Source organism: Balearica regulorum, chromosome 10, assembly GCF_011004875.1.
Source record: "Balearica regulorum gibbericeps isolate bBalReg1 chromosome 10, bBalReg1.pri, whole genome shotgun sequence".
NCBI lineage: Eukaryota > Metazoa > Chordata > Aves > Gruiformes > Gruidae > Balearica > Balearica regulorum.
This window is the reverse complement of record NC_046193.1, coordinates 12946055-12961560: the sequence shown is the minus strand read 5'-3', so window position 1 is coordinate 12961560 and position 15506 is coordinate 12946055. Positions and strand designations below refer to the sequence as shown.

General features: G+C 42.2%; 1 protein-coding gene across 2 annotated transcripts in view; it reads right to left on the bottom strand.

Moving 5' to 3' along the window:
* The window catches only part of LOC104640244 (netrin-4), a 53605-nt gene extending 40741 nt beyond the window's left edge, over positions 1–12864 (bottom strand). The window contains exons 1-2 of one of the 2 annotated variants that reach the window (XM_010308548.2): positions 12001–12864; positions 4544–5085 (exon numbers count right to left, since the gene is read on the bottom strand). In XM_010308548.2, coding sequence (XP_010306850.2) covers positions 4544–5085; positions 12001–12067 — 609 coding nt within the window. In that variant the 5' untranslated portion in view covers positions 12068–12864. The remainder of the gene's footprint in view (positions 1–4543; positions 5086–12000) is intronic. The other variant, XM_075762142.1, reaches the window with a different exon arrangement.
* Between the last annotated feature and the right edge of the window lie 2642 nt (positions 12865–15506).

The window sequence follows — 15506 nt, the reverse complement described above, 5'->3', positions numbered from 1 at the left end:
CGTGCACTTACCTTCACTAGTGACTAATCCCTCCTGGAATCCTTTCCGGCTGGAAGCCAGCATAACCCAAGCATCACACAACTTTGAGAGGCCAGTCCTGATGACTGTTGTACAATTCACTGCAGTGCAAGACCCTGCCCTTGCATCTTTGCTACTAGGAATTCAACCTTGTGATATGCTGAGCATGTTTCTTTTCAGTGACCCCACTGCCATATGATATCAGACCTTTAAGAAGCCACTGAAGCCTCAGTGGTCACCTCTTGAATTATTGATGTTGCCACTTAATGAGGTATGTGTGTGTGTGTGGGTGATCCTCCTTTGTTTATCAAAAGGTTTGGCATGAATACAGAAAAAGAAAAGCCTGAGAAAAGACAGCAAAAAATGTAGGTCCTTAGAACAGGATCACATACATTCCACACAGACCCCTGGCCTGGCTTGGTGTCTGCATGCAAGTGGTCCCTCTCTGCCACAACTGTTGGTCAGGCAATCCCTGTAGATGGAGAAAGGCAGCAGAGGTCTTCAGTGTCAGTGCAGAGAAAAAGGCCTTCCACTGGGTTGGCTGTGGCTTCTATCTGAACAACCTGGTGGCTTTTGAAGCAGACAGAACTGCATCCCATCACAAGATGTCTTGATCTGGCATTCACAGAGTGAATGAGGAGTGATTAAAAGTCTTTTAGCTACCAGGCGAGTCCACTCATCTTTGACAAAAGGCACTGCTGGGGACTTGTGTCCCTAAAAAGGTCACCACAGGATACAAAATGTAGAATGAACAGGTCTTCTGCGCAAGGCACACTTAACATGTTGCCATAGAAACCAGTTACTTAATTCAGGCATACACAATTCTTCCAGCCCCCAGTGAATTCCAGTAATGGGTTTATTATATCACACTTCATTGGTGTCATCTGTCACACAGACATTCACATAAATGAACCAGCCTTTGATTCAAGACTCCCTTCCACTAGCTAGACCCAACAGGGGAAGGGTCTCCGTTTGGGTCTGGTGGTTATAAGCAGGTCAGTGTTCTAACTCACTTTGCATGCTAATGTCTTCCTTTCATGCAAACATCATCTTTGGTGGAGGAGAACATTTGTTTTCATTTCCCAATATTCTAGTTTATTAAAAATGTGCTTTTAATCTCTCAGATCCTTGAGTGCAGGTTGAAACATTTGGGTCCCTGTTTCCCCCATATGATGTTTGAATTGTAAGTCACACTAATGTCTGATACAACATTGCGGTAATTTCTCCTTTTGTTTGGGTCAGAGTTTTGATTTATACTAGCTAACCTGAAGGCTCCTTTGAGGCTCCATGGCTATGTAGTAGAGAGTTTTTAAATTAGAAAAGCAGATGGATGGACAAGAAGGTAAAAAAGGTCTCAGTTGATGCATAAGACTCCATGCAAGCATTGCCTGTAGATGCACTTAAGTAGATGAACAAACCTTAAAAAGGTGGGGTTGGTTTTAGTTCATGATATTACGTTGGAGGTTGGTGTACCAAAGCTGATGAGCATAGGAGTAACTATTCTCCCTTAAAAATAGGATAAAGATTAGAAGTACTTGTTTCCCATTTAATATATAATTTCTTATAGTGATAGAAGTCAACAGGCAAAACATAGGGTACTTAACAGGCCAGTCAGGACTTAAGACATGTTAGTGGAGGATTTTCACTGATAGGTGTTTTTAAGTATAGGAAGTTAGGTGTTGATTTTGTGGTGCTTCATATGATATGTAGGCAATTGGCAGGGAATAAATTGCTCCTCCTCCTAGACCAGAAATCATAAATAAAGCAACTTTATTGCCAGAAGAATTAAGATGGGGGGATCTAGGATCTCAGATAGATAGATTCTAGCTGCAGAAATACTCTGGATCTGAACAGGAGTAAGGGATTCAGTAAATGCTGGAGTAAAAGAAAACTGCAAAAGAGACATTATGAAGATTCCTTTTGTGCCCTGTTAAAAAGGACTTTGTGTCTCTTCTCCAAGTGAATAGGACAATGCCCAAGAAAAACCTGAGTGTCATGCAGTGCTTCAACCCCCTCAGTAGAGAAAATTGGCATTTATCTTAGAGCATTAATTAGCATTTAAGTTGGAATGGTTTTGATCATTTCAGAAATGTTGTCAGCTTGTGATGTGAGCTCCTCAGCAATCCAAGGCTTAGCCAGAATCAGTAATTGGATAGGTCAGGGTGGAGGGGAAAAAGCAGCAGAGAAGGCTGCAGAAAGTAGTAGTGGGGATTCCATCAGCTTCCTTCCAAGTCAGTTGTGAGTCAGTGCTTGAGGGGATGCCCTGCTGACATTTGTGACATCTTTAAAATAAGGTGTAAAATTGCAGTTCTGAGGTACGTGGGCAAAGCTCCTGTGAGACTTGTAGTAAGAGTAGCAGTGTCACTCAGGCAAATCTGATCAGGTGTCACTTAAAATGACTACACTCTGCCTTCCTTTATTTTCATTCACAAAAGAATCTGCTGCATCATATTGCTGACCTGAAAAGCCTGATGCTTTTGCACCCTTGCCATAGTGACATTTCATGGATTGATTAGGAGATCTCTGTAAAGTCTGTTCAGAACTTCAGAATCCTTTGGGGTTAATGTGCTGTGAAATAATATTTGCCTTGTTCTCTGTTAAGTCACCATACATACTCCTTTGTGCTGCTTTACAGCTTCAGCTCTCTGTCCTGTGGAGGAAGTGACCTCTGTATGTATTCAATTCATGTAACAGTTCATGAAAATATTTGGGATCTGCAAGGGTATGACCTGTAAATATATGACTGTATTGTTTTCTATCTGCTACCACAGTGTAGATTGATTAAGCATACACATTTTCAGTGTAGTTGCTGCCCAAGTTGACAGAATCATTTTGATACTTGTAATACAAAGACTTGTGTTGGATGAATGTTTTATTATCTGATTTTCTGCCATCCACTTCTCAGATTTGTTGTAGCAGCAACACATGGTCTTAATGATATTCCCCAAGGTTAAGTAAGCACAAAAGCCAACATAGTGCAGGGCAATGGGGGATACTGTACTAGAGAAGGAAGAGTTGTTTTGCATTTAAAGCCAAGGCATTTTCCTCAGACCCTATATTCTGTTCCTTACTCAACCAGAATTTTCCTGTTTTACCACAAAACACTTCACCTTTTTGTGCTGCTCTTTCCCCGTCTGTGAAATGGCAACAGGACCCCTATATGTGTGCTGAAGATCATTAAATGGATCTTGCAAAGTACTTCCAGATTTTTGATTGGAAGGCACACAAGAGTGGAAAACTTTATTAGTTGCCTAGATTCTGTATTGACGTGGCAAACTGTAATCTCTCTACAGAAGACATTTGGATGTATTTGACTTAAATGTATCATGATAACTGACCAGCATAATTACTACTCCAGGAACAAGACAGTTTTGTAGTCAGATGATCTGCTCCAGATTTCCAATATGCAGATATTTCCCAGCCTGTTGTGCAAAGATGAACTCAGTCTCTCCTTACTGCTGTTCCCCTTCCTCAAGTATAGTACAATAGTTTATTTTCTCTCGAGTGCATTCTGAAGTGCACTGCTGAAACCACTGTGGGTTTTGAAGCCTATCTGGACCATTCACCTCACTCCTGAGCTTAATTTGCAGCAAAGTATTACTGCCAAACCTGCATGATCACTTCAAGACAGGGAAACCAAGAGCATTGTGACTTCTCTAAGGAAGAGAGAAGGAAGTGAAAGGACTCCAGCCCCTGTTGTGACTATAGGAATGTCTTATAATCTCCCTTTCTGCCTCTCCTCTGTAAAATGATACCAATGATATTTACCATCTTTCCCATCTAAACTGTTTCAAGATTCATGAATGAAAAGGGTTATAACTAAGTATCTGATTATTAAGCAGTTGTTAATGTTGTCAGAAGAATTTATCAGAGCAATTGTACATTCGTTTTAAAAGAAAGCCTTCTGCATATGTTTAATAGCACATCAGAATGTTCACACCAAGGGAGGTCCTTTTCCTACTGCTGACGACCAAAACTTGGCTGCTCACTTCCACTTCCTGTTTCTAAACAGTTTCATTTCTGGAGCCCGCAGCCTGATACAACCAGAGGGGTCACCCACAGCAAGAAAAGTTATATTAAACTTATGGAAAGGATGTATTTAAAAGTCATCCAATCATCTAGGACTTTTTATATGGCGAAGAAAAAGAAAGACCGTGCAGTTCATGTCATCCTAAAGTAGGAACACAGTCTGGATAAATCAGACTCTACAAATGTGTATTTCCCTATGTCTATTTTGTTGGAATTCTAGTTCAGTTATTGGCATCTGCAATGTAAAATTAGGCAATGTTAATCCTATCCTGTGCAATTCTCATAAAAGAAATTTATTAAAGCATTTCCATACATTTTCATCGGTATATAATTTCTCTTCTTCTTCCCCTTTATTTTCTTAACACAAAGCCTTTGGGGATGGGCTACCTTTCTTAATTTATATGCACAGTATCTCTTTGAGCACATACTCTCTGATTTTCAGCCAGTCTTCAGTTGTTTGACATTAAACTTAGTCCAAACTTCAGTTATTGCTTACCTCTCCTCTGGTGCAGGGCACTGCATCTGAATACCTGGAAGTGCACATGGAGCTCTCCTCAATGACATCATCCTGGAGCCCAAAAGTCGCTGTACAGTTGACAGAGAAATACTTGTAGGGCCTCCAAGTTTGCCCATAGTCCTGGGATCTTTCCAACACCATCGCAGCTGGGCGAGGTGATTTGAACACAGCAATGACATGGGTCAGGTAGAATTCTGTTTCAAAGTCCAGTCTGATTTCTTCCCTGTGTACGCCTTGGGCAGACTGCCACCAGGAGATGGGGTTTGCAAAGAAATCATCTGTCATGTCAGCAGGGAGATGCGAGTTATCAGGCTGGTTGGCATTACATTTGGTGCAGCGAGGATGCCCGCAGCCATGGGAGACCTGATGGAGGAGATTCTGGTCTGGGTAGAAGCAGTACAGTTCTGTACTGTTCTGGCCACACGTGGTGAGAGTGACTGGTGTCCTCCCTGTTGCAAGGTTTCCCACTGGAGGGTTGCAAGAACGGCCATTACAGCGGAAGGCTCGTAGCCTTGTGGGATCTGAAAGACAGGCAAAAGAAACACAACTAAGTCTAATTTTGTCTAATAGTTCTCAGGCTGTAACACAGGTGACCATGCAGATGTTTGGAGTTCTCATCTGGGGATTGACATCCAAGAGGACTCCTTCTAAAGAGAGCTACTTCATCTTTTCACACAAAGTTTGGAGGGAGTTTCTAAATAAATGTAGCCCTTGTTTTTGATGCCTAACTCAGAAACTGAAGTCTTTAGAAAACTCATGCTTATGGCGCTTAATTTTGATCCCTGTTGTGTTGGTCTATTGAATTTTATGTTTAACCACAGAAATCTTGTGTTTTCTTATTTTCACTCTAGTAAAGCTCTGTATGTGAGGACTGAATCTATTCTATGCATTTATTTTCACTGTTACCAGAAAGCAAAGTCAAACTGTACTATACACTCTAGATACATTAAGAAAAGACATGATTCCTGCCTAACAAATTACAGACACAAATTACACATACAAACACATAAAGAAAGCATATATTTCTGTAGTTATGCATTACTGGCATAATTTTGAGGTGTGTTGATTTTCTGCTGCTCCTATTGAGATCAGTTGGAGTTATTAATACTTAGCAGAGCTGAAAATCAAGTCTTTCTGTTTAAATACTTTGACATGGAGGCAGATGACTATATTCTGTTTGCCAAGTTTGCAAATACTGGCAAATTTTTGTTATCTTCAATGCGTATATCTACTTATTGCTAAATAAAGAAAAGGTAGGGATAACTATTGTTTGGCAATCAGTAGGGTCTTGTGACACTGGAATTAAAGGTCATTCCAAAACCTTATTAGCATACTGGAGAAAACTGCTTTTCTAATGACATACAGTGTCCTCTTTCCAACTTAACAGCCTAGAAGGAGTTAAAGACTGACCTTGCAAGGTCATAAATCTAATCCAAGAGGTCACAAGTCAGATGACTAGATGTAAGTCCTACAGGAAATGACCCTTCCAATGAAACATAGGATGACTGTAAACTCTGGGTAATGTAGGAGCAATTTGAAGGTCAGCTATTAGTTCAACATTCTAGGTCAAATTTTTAAATCCCTACTTGGTTTATATTCAGCCTTTCCTCAGGCAAAATTAGTTTTAAAATCAAGTTAGGTCAATAAAAAGACTGTCTAATTCAGCCTTATAAAAATACTCAAATTGTAAATGTAGTTGGATGAACCTCTTTCCAAAAGGAATGTTTAAGATGAAAAAATGTGTCCAGCATGCATGGTTTTGCCTCTGAGTTGCTTCTGTCCTTAGTTCCTTAGTGACATTTCTGCACAGGCCAGAAGAGAAAGGTCAGAGGTGGACACTGTTTTGGAAAACACTTCATGCATTTTGCTTCCTAGGATTAGGACACGAAACAAAGTTGCTGTGTGTCCACTGAATCCCATTGACCAATGGTGTGCATAAGGTAGCCTTAAACTTCAGCTAGCAAGGAAGTAGATCATCCAAAAATGCTCTTGACTACTCTTAGAAACAGGTGGAAGTCACCTTCAAAGGAACTTGGACTTAATGTGTGTTTGCCTTACAGGCATTGTAAGCAGCAGCCTCAAAGAAAGACAGGGTCTCTGGAGACACAGTAGGTTTCTTCCTGATGGAGATTGTCTTCTACCAGTGGCTGGAACGGGCTGGCCAAGATTTTTTTTAATATCCCAGTGAAGTCCTAGGAAATTGGCAGAGCTTAGAGGGCAGCAGTGCCTGAATTACATGTGCACCTAATAGTCCTCAGATCAAAGGAATGAAAGCTGCCCCTCCTCAGTCCCACCACCACTCCCTGTGCCAGCACAGAGATGAATTTTCATGAGAGAGCAGGAGTTGCAGAAGTCAGCTGGAGAGGAAAGGAGAGAAGATGGGGATGTTTGTCTCTATCAGTTCTGTTCTTTGCTCCCTAACTTCAACAGAGCAGGTGATTCTTAGCACTACTGGTGATCCTCCACCAAGCCATCACACTATCCTGACTGCTTGATGACCATTTCCATATATTTTCTTTCTGATTATGAACTTCTTATTCCATTTGAGCCTAGTGCAGTTACAGCGGAACACCAGGAGCTTCAGAGATTTTATCTGGGAGGTTCCTTGCAATTTCTCTGAGTCTTTTTGTTGGGTTTCCACAAAAGTTGTGTAGAGCTTCCTCCTTTTTGCGTAGCATCTGAAATTCCAAATTTTTGTCTGCTCTGGAGGGTGAATTTCACTGAGTCATGCAGAATTCTTGAAATAAAGACAAATCTATCCTTGCAGGTCAGCAAAAATATAATGAACTACAACTGCATGCCTCAAGAATGTCTTTGCAAGTGGCATTTATGTTCATGTTCATGTCCAAGCTGTTAGGTAAAAATTACTGGAAATAAAGAAAGCACAGCAATTTCTGTGTTTAAAGTAGATTGGATATTAACTGATTTTGCTCAGTGCTGCAGAAAGGTGTCATCTTTGCCTCCAGAAGAATTTAAGTGGAAGTGGTCTTACAACTGAGCTTTGACTCGTCTTACAGCTGAGCTTTGAACAAACATTAGGTCTAAGAGTCAGGTTACTTAGTTTTGATTAAGAATGAGTCCATGTTACAAATGCTATTGGATTATGGATAAATATAACGTGTAATTAAAAGAAAGTCCATCTCCATTGGTGGATCACACCACTGAAGCTTTCATAGAGGAAATGGGATGCTGGAGTTCTAAATTTAGGGAGTTACATAGGGGAAGCTTTGCAGACAAGAATATGAGAAAGTAAAAAAGGAAACATTTTTTAAAGGGAATGGCTTCTTTTTGTATTTCCCATAAATGGGCTATTAGTCTTGTATTGACTTTTTCAGCTGCTTTTATCTGAACCTGGAAAAGGAAGAAAAACATGGTTGTTCTCCTGAACAACATTCACAAGAAGGTTTATCTGGTCTGCCTGCTAATGCAGCAACATCAATAAACAGTTCCTGTCTGAACTGCTGTGTCATTAGGAAAATGGGAGAAGAACAAAGTGCAAATTAGCAGAAGGGAGTTTGAGAGGAGAGAGATTGGAAAATAGAATCTGCAGTCGATTAAAAGCTTTGCATTTAAAGAAATCAATTGGCAGAACATTGCTTGGCCACAAGGATAGCACAGCCTGTCCATCACTCGCTGATTCTGTGGAAACAACGTGAAATGTTGAATCTGGACAGCGAGGGGGGACTGCTGCAGAAGAGAAAGAGCAGCCAGGCAAACAAACAACTTAACTTACCCAACTGCCAGGAGGACTCATTGAATAATTCATAAAGAACTAAACAGTTTGATTGTGCATGGGCACTGCATATTGCTATGAAGTTGATTAGCTTTTACTCCATGGAGGATGGCTTGGCTCCATAAATGGTATGATTAATTTATTTGTTTGTTTTCTGGTCCCTCAGAGCTGTGCCACAAAGCGGCAGGTCAATGGCACATGCCTGGCACATGTTATAACAATGGTGTTATCCAATGATTAGGGAATCATACAGTTCAAGGGAGGTCATACTATTGATATTCCTGGGACACTATTTGAAGCAGAGATCTCCTACTTCAGAACTTTGTAATGCAACAGAACATTATAGACATTAACTAAAAACAGGTTCCATTTTTTAGGGGTTTTTTTTCACCATCCATTGGATACTTGACAGAAGAAAGGTCATATGGCAACTCAGTCAAAGCCTGCTGATGTGACTGGAAAGATGACTAATATTTTCTGAGTGATTTGGAGTTTTTATTTCTTTTCCATGTGCAAATTTGTGATTTTGTGTGTTCAAGTCTCCTACAGTGAGACAAGAGAGTGAACTTCACAGTTCTGAGCAACATGTAAACATTAAAACCTTTGGCCATCTTCTGCTATGTTTTTGATGGAGCAGTTTCAGCATGTATGTCCAACCTGGATTTCACTTGTTCTATATCTGTTTAACTTTTTTCTTAATAATCAAAAACTTTTAAATGTTCTTTGAAAGCTAACCACTCTGGGGACATTAGTTGTTCAAGTTTTTATTAATTAGACCTAGAACTTTACTCCTTAGTGCTGGTTACAAGAGAAGTGCTATACAACCCTTTGGTTTGTCTGGGGCCAATTTGCAGTAAGTTTGGCAAGTCTTCATCCATTTATGAGTAGCCTGATGTATTTCTGCACTAAAATATTCCTGACAACTGGAGCTAATGATCCAGCCTTCATAAATACTCCAGAGATGAAGTTCTGAATATGCTACGAAATCAAGCTGCCTCCATGACCTGAGGCATGGACAGAAGAATAATATCCCAGGTCTGGGCTCTCTTCCATTGCGGCCAGTTGCAGTCTGCCTGCCCGCATCCCTTCTGGAGCAACAGTGAGCTCCAACGCCTACAGCTTCGTTTGCAGATGAGCTGAATAACCCCAGACCAGAAGAAACCAAACCTTGCTGATAATCAGGTCCTGCAATTGATTTTAAGCTTGGGGCTAGAAATGGCCATTTTTGACCAGATCATGCCCCCTTTTGGAGGGCTGCCATCGAGAGGAGAGATGGCCCAGGCACTGTTCCCCGGGGCACTGCTCACCTGGGCAGGTCCGGGGCTGGCTGGGGCTGAAGCAAGAACTCAAGCTGTTGTCAGTCCCGTTAACTGCCCCAGTATTCAAGGGTTTTCAGACCACCACAGAGTTTATTTGGGGGCAATAACACTCTTCACCTGCCTAAGGCTAGAGGAAGTATCACCCAGATGTCACACCTCACGATACAAAACCTAGATGACTTCTCCAGCAAAACCACTAAGGTTTTTTTTCCCTTGGCATTGCATCTAAAGATCTAAGGAGCCAGTCTTGACAACCCTGACTGTCTTCTCTGCACAGAGATGGCAGAAGGCAAATATTGTACTCCCCACAAATATTGTGCTCCTCACAAATATTGTACTCCCCACAAATATTGTGCTCCTCACAAATATTGTACTCCCCACAAATATTGTACTCTGTGTACTCCCCACACAACTGCCCCATCCATTTGTTTCACTTCTGACCAGGAGCGATCAACTATACGGCTGAAAAAGGAGTTTACTGTATAGGCTATTAAAGTATGTCAAAAGCATACTTCTCTGTACACCTCTCTGCTCAGGAAAAGACTGAGACTTCTAAATCATTTTACACAAATGGGCTAAGCACTGTCCGAACCAGCCTTAGTCTGAGCAGTACTGACCCTGCCTGTAACAGGACCTGTAAAGGTTCAAGGTTAATTCAAGATTTTTATATTGCTTCTAGGGGGGAAAACAAACAAACAAACAAAAAACCAAACACAAAAAACCCCATCAAATAAACAAACACCACCACCACCACCCCAAAAAAATGAACAGGTAACCCTTGTGCTTTCATAGGATGATGGTTTGTGCAACTTTTTGACCAAGCAGTGTATATTAATTTAAAGTGACATTGAATCCTTAGTGTCATCACCTTCAATATCCAATTATTTTGCTGTTATTCACTGTGTCCTACACCATTATTCTGAGTGTGTTTAGCTCCATACAGAACAGACTCCCTCCCCTCAAATTCACTTTCCAAGCAGTCAGCTGTGGGCTGCATTTCCTTGAAGATTCATTTTCACTTTGTGAATTGAATGCAGAGCAAATTTAGGGTAGTTTATAACAAGCTTTCTGCAACAGTATCAGCAACTTTACAAGACATCTCTGTAACGTTTCTGTGCTGTGTGTCAAACATACGTATCCTATAGGTAGAGTCCTAGCGTGGGAAACTGGTGAATGCCCAAGACAGTAAGAGGACTAAGGTACATGTCCTGCTTCCACTCATTCCCTGTCATGTTGTGATAGACAGCCTTTTTCCAAATGAGTCATTGGATTGTAAATTTATTGACAGGATTGTAAATTTATGAGCTGTTTTCAGTTTTTAAGAAAATATCTCTTGCAGTTAGGAAATCTGATGTCTGTGTTATCAGAAAGGTTCTAGCTAGGGAATGATCTGAGCTGAAGCCACCCGATCTGCCTTTGACTTTACTGGAGCATGCAGGGTAGCTGTTCCTGTCCTAATACTCTGAGCACACAGGTGAAATTTAAACCACTGCTACGCTTTCCTGTACAGAAAGAGAAATCCCAAGCCAGTATCTCAGAGGAAAAGGCACCAAGGATGTATTGTTGTTTTAGCAATAATTATTTTTATTTCTCTGACCTGATCTGCATAATTCATCTCTTTTAAACTTAAAGATGTATTAAACCATCACAGGAAAAAAAAATCTAATGCTTTGGTTCCTTTCCCTTAAGGAATTTATCTCCATCATAATCCAAGTATTTTTAGGACCCTATTACAGCTGTATCATTCCTATATATGCTTATTTGTACACCCACATATACACACACAACTAATCAACTCATCTTTCTGTCCTAATCCATTTTTCCTCTAATGCTAATCTTGTCCGCTGCATGTTAAATATTAATTCAGGGAATACACTGAATGAATGGACTGTCTTGCATAAATAGTAATTCCTAAACAGTGTCTCTGACTTTTAATGATGCAAAATGAAGTTAACAGACAATAATTCAGATTCCTACAGTGAAGCTGTCCAAGGATGTTGTTTCACTCTTGTCCTGCTACGAAGGCGGTGTTTCATCCTCAAAACAAATACCCAGCTTATCTCAATCCATCTACCTCTTTCTTTCTCTCTTACTTTTCTTTCATTCACAAAAATAATACACTTTTTTCTTTTAAGGATGTATAAAACTGTACATCCTATTACAAGTCTTTAGGAGGACACTGAGCTATAAAGCTGTGTATTGCAGGGAATAAGAAGCATTTGTATATACTGACTAACCCAGATTCCTTGTAATAATCCAATCTAAAATAAAGATGTTAACATGCATTTTTTTTTAACAAACAGATCTGATTTCTATTCCCTTTCCCCTTGCTAAACTTAGGATGAATTGTTTCATGAATGACAATATTGATATATTTTGCTTACCTGCTTCCCCATGGCCAGAAATAAAATATTCCAAGAACACAATCAGCATGATGCCTGTATGCTGCATGGCTGTCAGTAGAATATCTGTCCTCAGTGAAGCAAAAAAGAGCTGCAGTAATCTACAGGTTTGGTGCTTGCATGGCTTCTCTGTATTTTCTTTCTTTCTTTCTGCTCACCTTCCTCTCAGTGTAGGGGTCAAGGCTGCTGTCTCATTCTTCTTGTCGTTTGGGTCCAGAGGTGGGTTGGTTTTTTTTCAGGGCTCAGATGCCTTCTGGGTGTCACCCGTACATTGCTTCCAATAAATAAATAAATAACAAGGATTTTCTGTGTCTTCACCCCTCTCCATGCAGCAGGCTGGGGACATTCACATCCCTGAGGCAACCCCTTGAATGCACCATCGAAGGCTGATGCGATGCAGAGAGCTCTGTTCTGTCCGGTCCTTTGCAGTTCTTTGGATGCTATTTCAAAACTTTCATTTCTACTCCTTGCTTTTGGTGGAGCTTCGTTTTGGCTTTGCCTGGGTTCCCCCTGGCAACCTTCCCTACCCCCTCACACCTCCCACAGCCTCCTGCTAACCGGGGTAGCGATGGGGTCTGGGCAGCGTGAACCCTGCTTTGTTAGGAGGTCTACCCCAGTACCTTCTTTCCCTTTGCTCCCTGCAGCAGAGGGTCATAAGAAGAACAGAGTTGGCTTTTCTCCCTGAGAGATGATGAGAAGCAAGTGCTTTCTTGGCTCTTCTCTCTTTTTTTTTTTTTTTTTTTTTTAATTTATTTTATTTCCCTCCTCCCTTCGCTGTCACGGAAGCCACTTCTCCCCCACCTCCAAAGGATTTGCTTCACACAGCGAGCACCAGGGGATAAGAGTAAAAAACAAACCCAACGCCAGCTCGCCGGTGCCTGGGAAATCCCTTCCCCTCTCTGCTGCTGGACCGCGGCTTCTGGCCGCGATTCAGGGGCTGCGGTTCACGGGGAGGGGCAGGAGGGCAGGCTGGGGCAGGGGGCTGCTCTCCTGGGGTGGAGGTGCAATGCCCAGCGCCCAGGCGAAAGGGGAAAAAAAGGGGGCGGGGGGGGGGGGGGGCTGGAGGATCCTTCCTCCCTCCTGCTACAGCAAGGCTTAGGGCTGGGGGTTTCCTTCCCTCCCGAGGGCTGGGTAGTTATCGTCAAGTTTTGTCTCTGCCTCCCTCTCAGCCCCTAGCACCTCTCTCAGTCCTAACTGGGCAGTTCTCCTCTCTGGTCCTGTCTGGCTGCAAAGGGGATTATTATAACATGTGATCTTTTTCCTGTTCTTTATATGTGCCTTTTTTTTTTCTTTCTTTTTTTTTTTTTTTTCAGGGTGGAGGAGGATGGGTCGGTTCCGCACCTCCTCGTCGGCTGGGCTGGTCCTTGTTGCGCTCAGATGCAGGCGTTGTTTTCCAGCCGCATCTTCTCCTCCAGCAGCCGGTGCGTGCGTCTGCTTATGTGTTTACGTGTGCGTGTGCGTGTGTGTGCGTGTGTGTGTGTGTGTGCGCGTGTGTGTGTGCGTGTGTGTGCGTGTGTGTGCGTGTGTGTGTGCAGGGCGGGGGCAGCCTGCGCTGCCCGGCTGGTGCCTGCTGTCCCTGCAGCACCCTCTGCCAGGCCGCCCGGCACATGACACCTGCCCTGCAGCGGGGCACTGCCCGGCGCCCCCGGAACGCAGCCCCCGCCCAGGCACCCACAGGGCAGCCCCAGGGCGGGGGGGGGGGGGGGGGGGGGAGGCTTTGGGGTTTGGTTAGGTATGGCTCACACCGTGTACAAACGGGCACATGCATCTTTTTCTTTTTTATTTTTTTTTTCCATAATCACAGACATGAGCTGGGATGAGCCAGGCAGCGAGGGGACTTGTGACTTCCCGGAGAGGCTGGGGTGTCTGCTCTGGCACCACCGACACACATGGGTGCCCCAACACTGGGCATGACCCTGAAGTTACCCATTTGCTCAGGTAACCCCAACACAAAGCTCCCAGGGACCCAGAGAGGCTCCAGCATGTAGTGATCGGGGGATGAAATGCTCAGCCCTACAAATAATTTTAATTCAGGGAGTGAATTCTCTATTTCTTCAGCTTTCATGACAGTGTAACACCATTAACTTCTGCTTGATGTCACAGAGGGAAGCAGGTCTGATGGGAGTCCAAATGTAGACGAGGTTATTCTTGTGCCCATGTGTGCGCAGGATCAGACCTTAGAGGGATTTGGAGAATGTGGGTCATACAAAGAAGAATAAGGAAAGATTTATTTCCCTTTGAGGTGGGAATGTTTATGTAAGGCAGGGTTATTTAACTAGGTTTTGGGGTAGAATTTTCTGACTTTAGCCTTGTTTTCCTTTTTTTGTATGTTTTTAATAAGAAAGCCAAATAGAAAATTTTAAAAACAGAAGGAGGCCTTTTCCTCTCCTTTTTGTCTTTGCCTTTTGTTTGAAAACAGCTAAAATACTGTATAATTACAAAACAAAATTATCCTTCCATGAATGTCAGTTAGTATCCTTCAGAGGGTTTGAGTCTGCTGTGCACTCAGCTCCCCTGGGATGTTCTGAGTTCTTTCAACTCAAGCATCTTCTGTGGGAGCTGGGGATGTGCAGTATGTCCTAGAGCTAAAGCCAATGTGACATTAATGAGATGCTGTCATTTAATAATTGTGCTTTGTTGTCATAGTTTGTTGATTGCTACCTTTGTGGGAAAATGGAGTATTTTTTTTCCCTAGGTTTTAGGCTCATTCCTACCTGAAACGTTTCTCTCAGTTAATTTCTCCAGGCTTAAATTGTGGCACTTGAGAAAATTCCCTGGCGACGAGTTGTAGTTCCATGGATGTAATAAAGGTCAAGAAACTCCTGTATAATTTAAAGAACAGCTCAAAATGGAGAGCAAAGTTCATGTTGCACTGTAAGTGGAAAATCAAAGTTAAGTATATTCATTTACTTATGATGTCTGGATGGCAGTACCATTAAGACTTTCTAGCTGTTGTTCACTGTAGGGTATACAAGTGACTTTTAGAACTGAAAGCCTTAATTCTTCCTCCCAATTATTGCCGGTCTTGAGAAAACCATTACCAGTGCTAATGAGTACATTTCCAGTTAAATACTACTAAAATCCATTCATGCCTGTGAGCTAAGAGGAGCTAACACCTAAGGGGGATATTTTTCTGTTATCATTGACAATTGCTGTTGTCTAGAAAACAAATCGATGAGATCGGAGGAACAGCCCATACCTAGAGGTGTCAAACAGAGAACACCCATCTTAGCTGAACAGTGCGTATGAAGTGACATGAATAATAATGATTAACTTCAGTCAGTTCCTAAATTATAGAAATGTAAATGCACAGCCCTTGAGGTCTCAGGCAAGGTTCATGGTCCAGACCATAACTCTCACTAGGACCTTGGGGGAATCAGATGATTTGGAAAGTGACTGAGTTTGCTCTAGTGGCTTAGCACAGCACCAGCTGACAAAGCACCCAGAGAATAAACAGCAAAACTGTGAATCATTCATTTTGGGGGAGG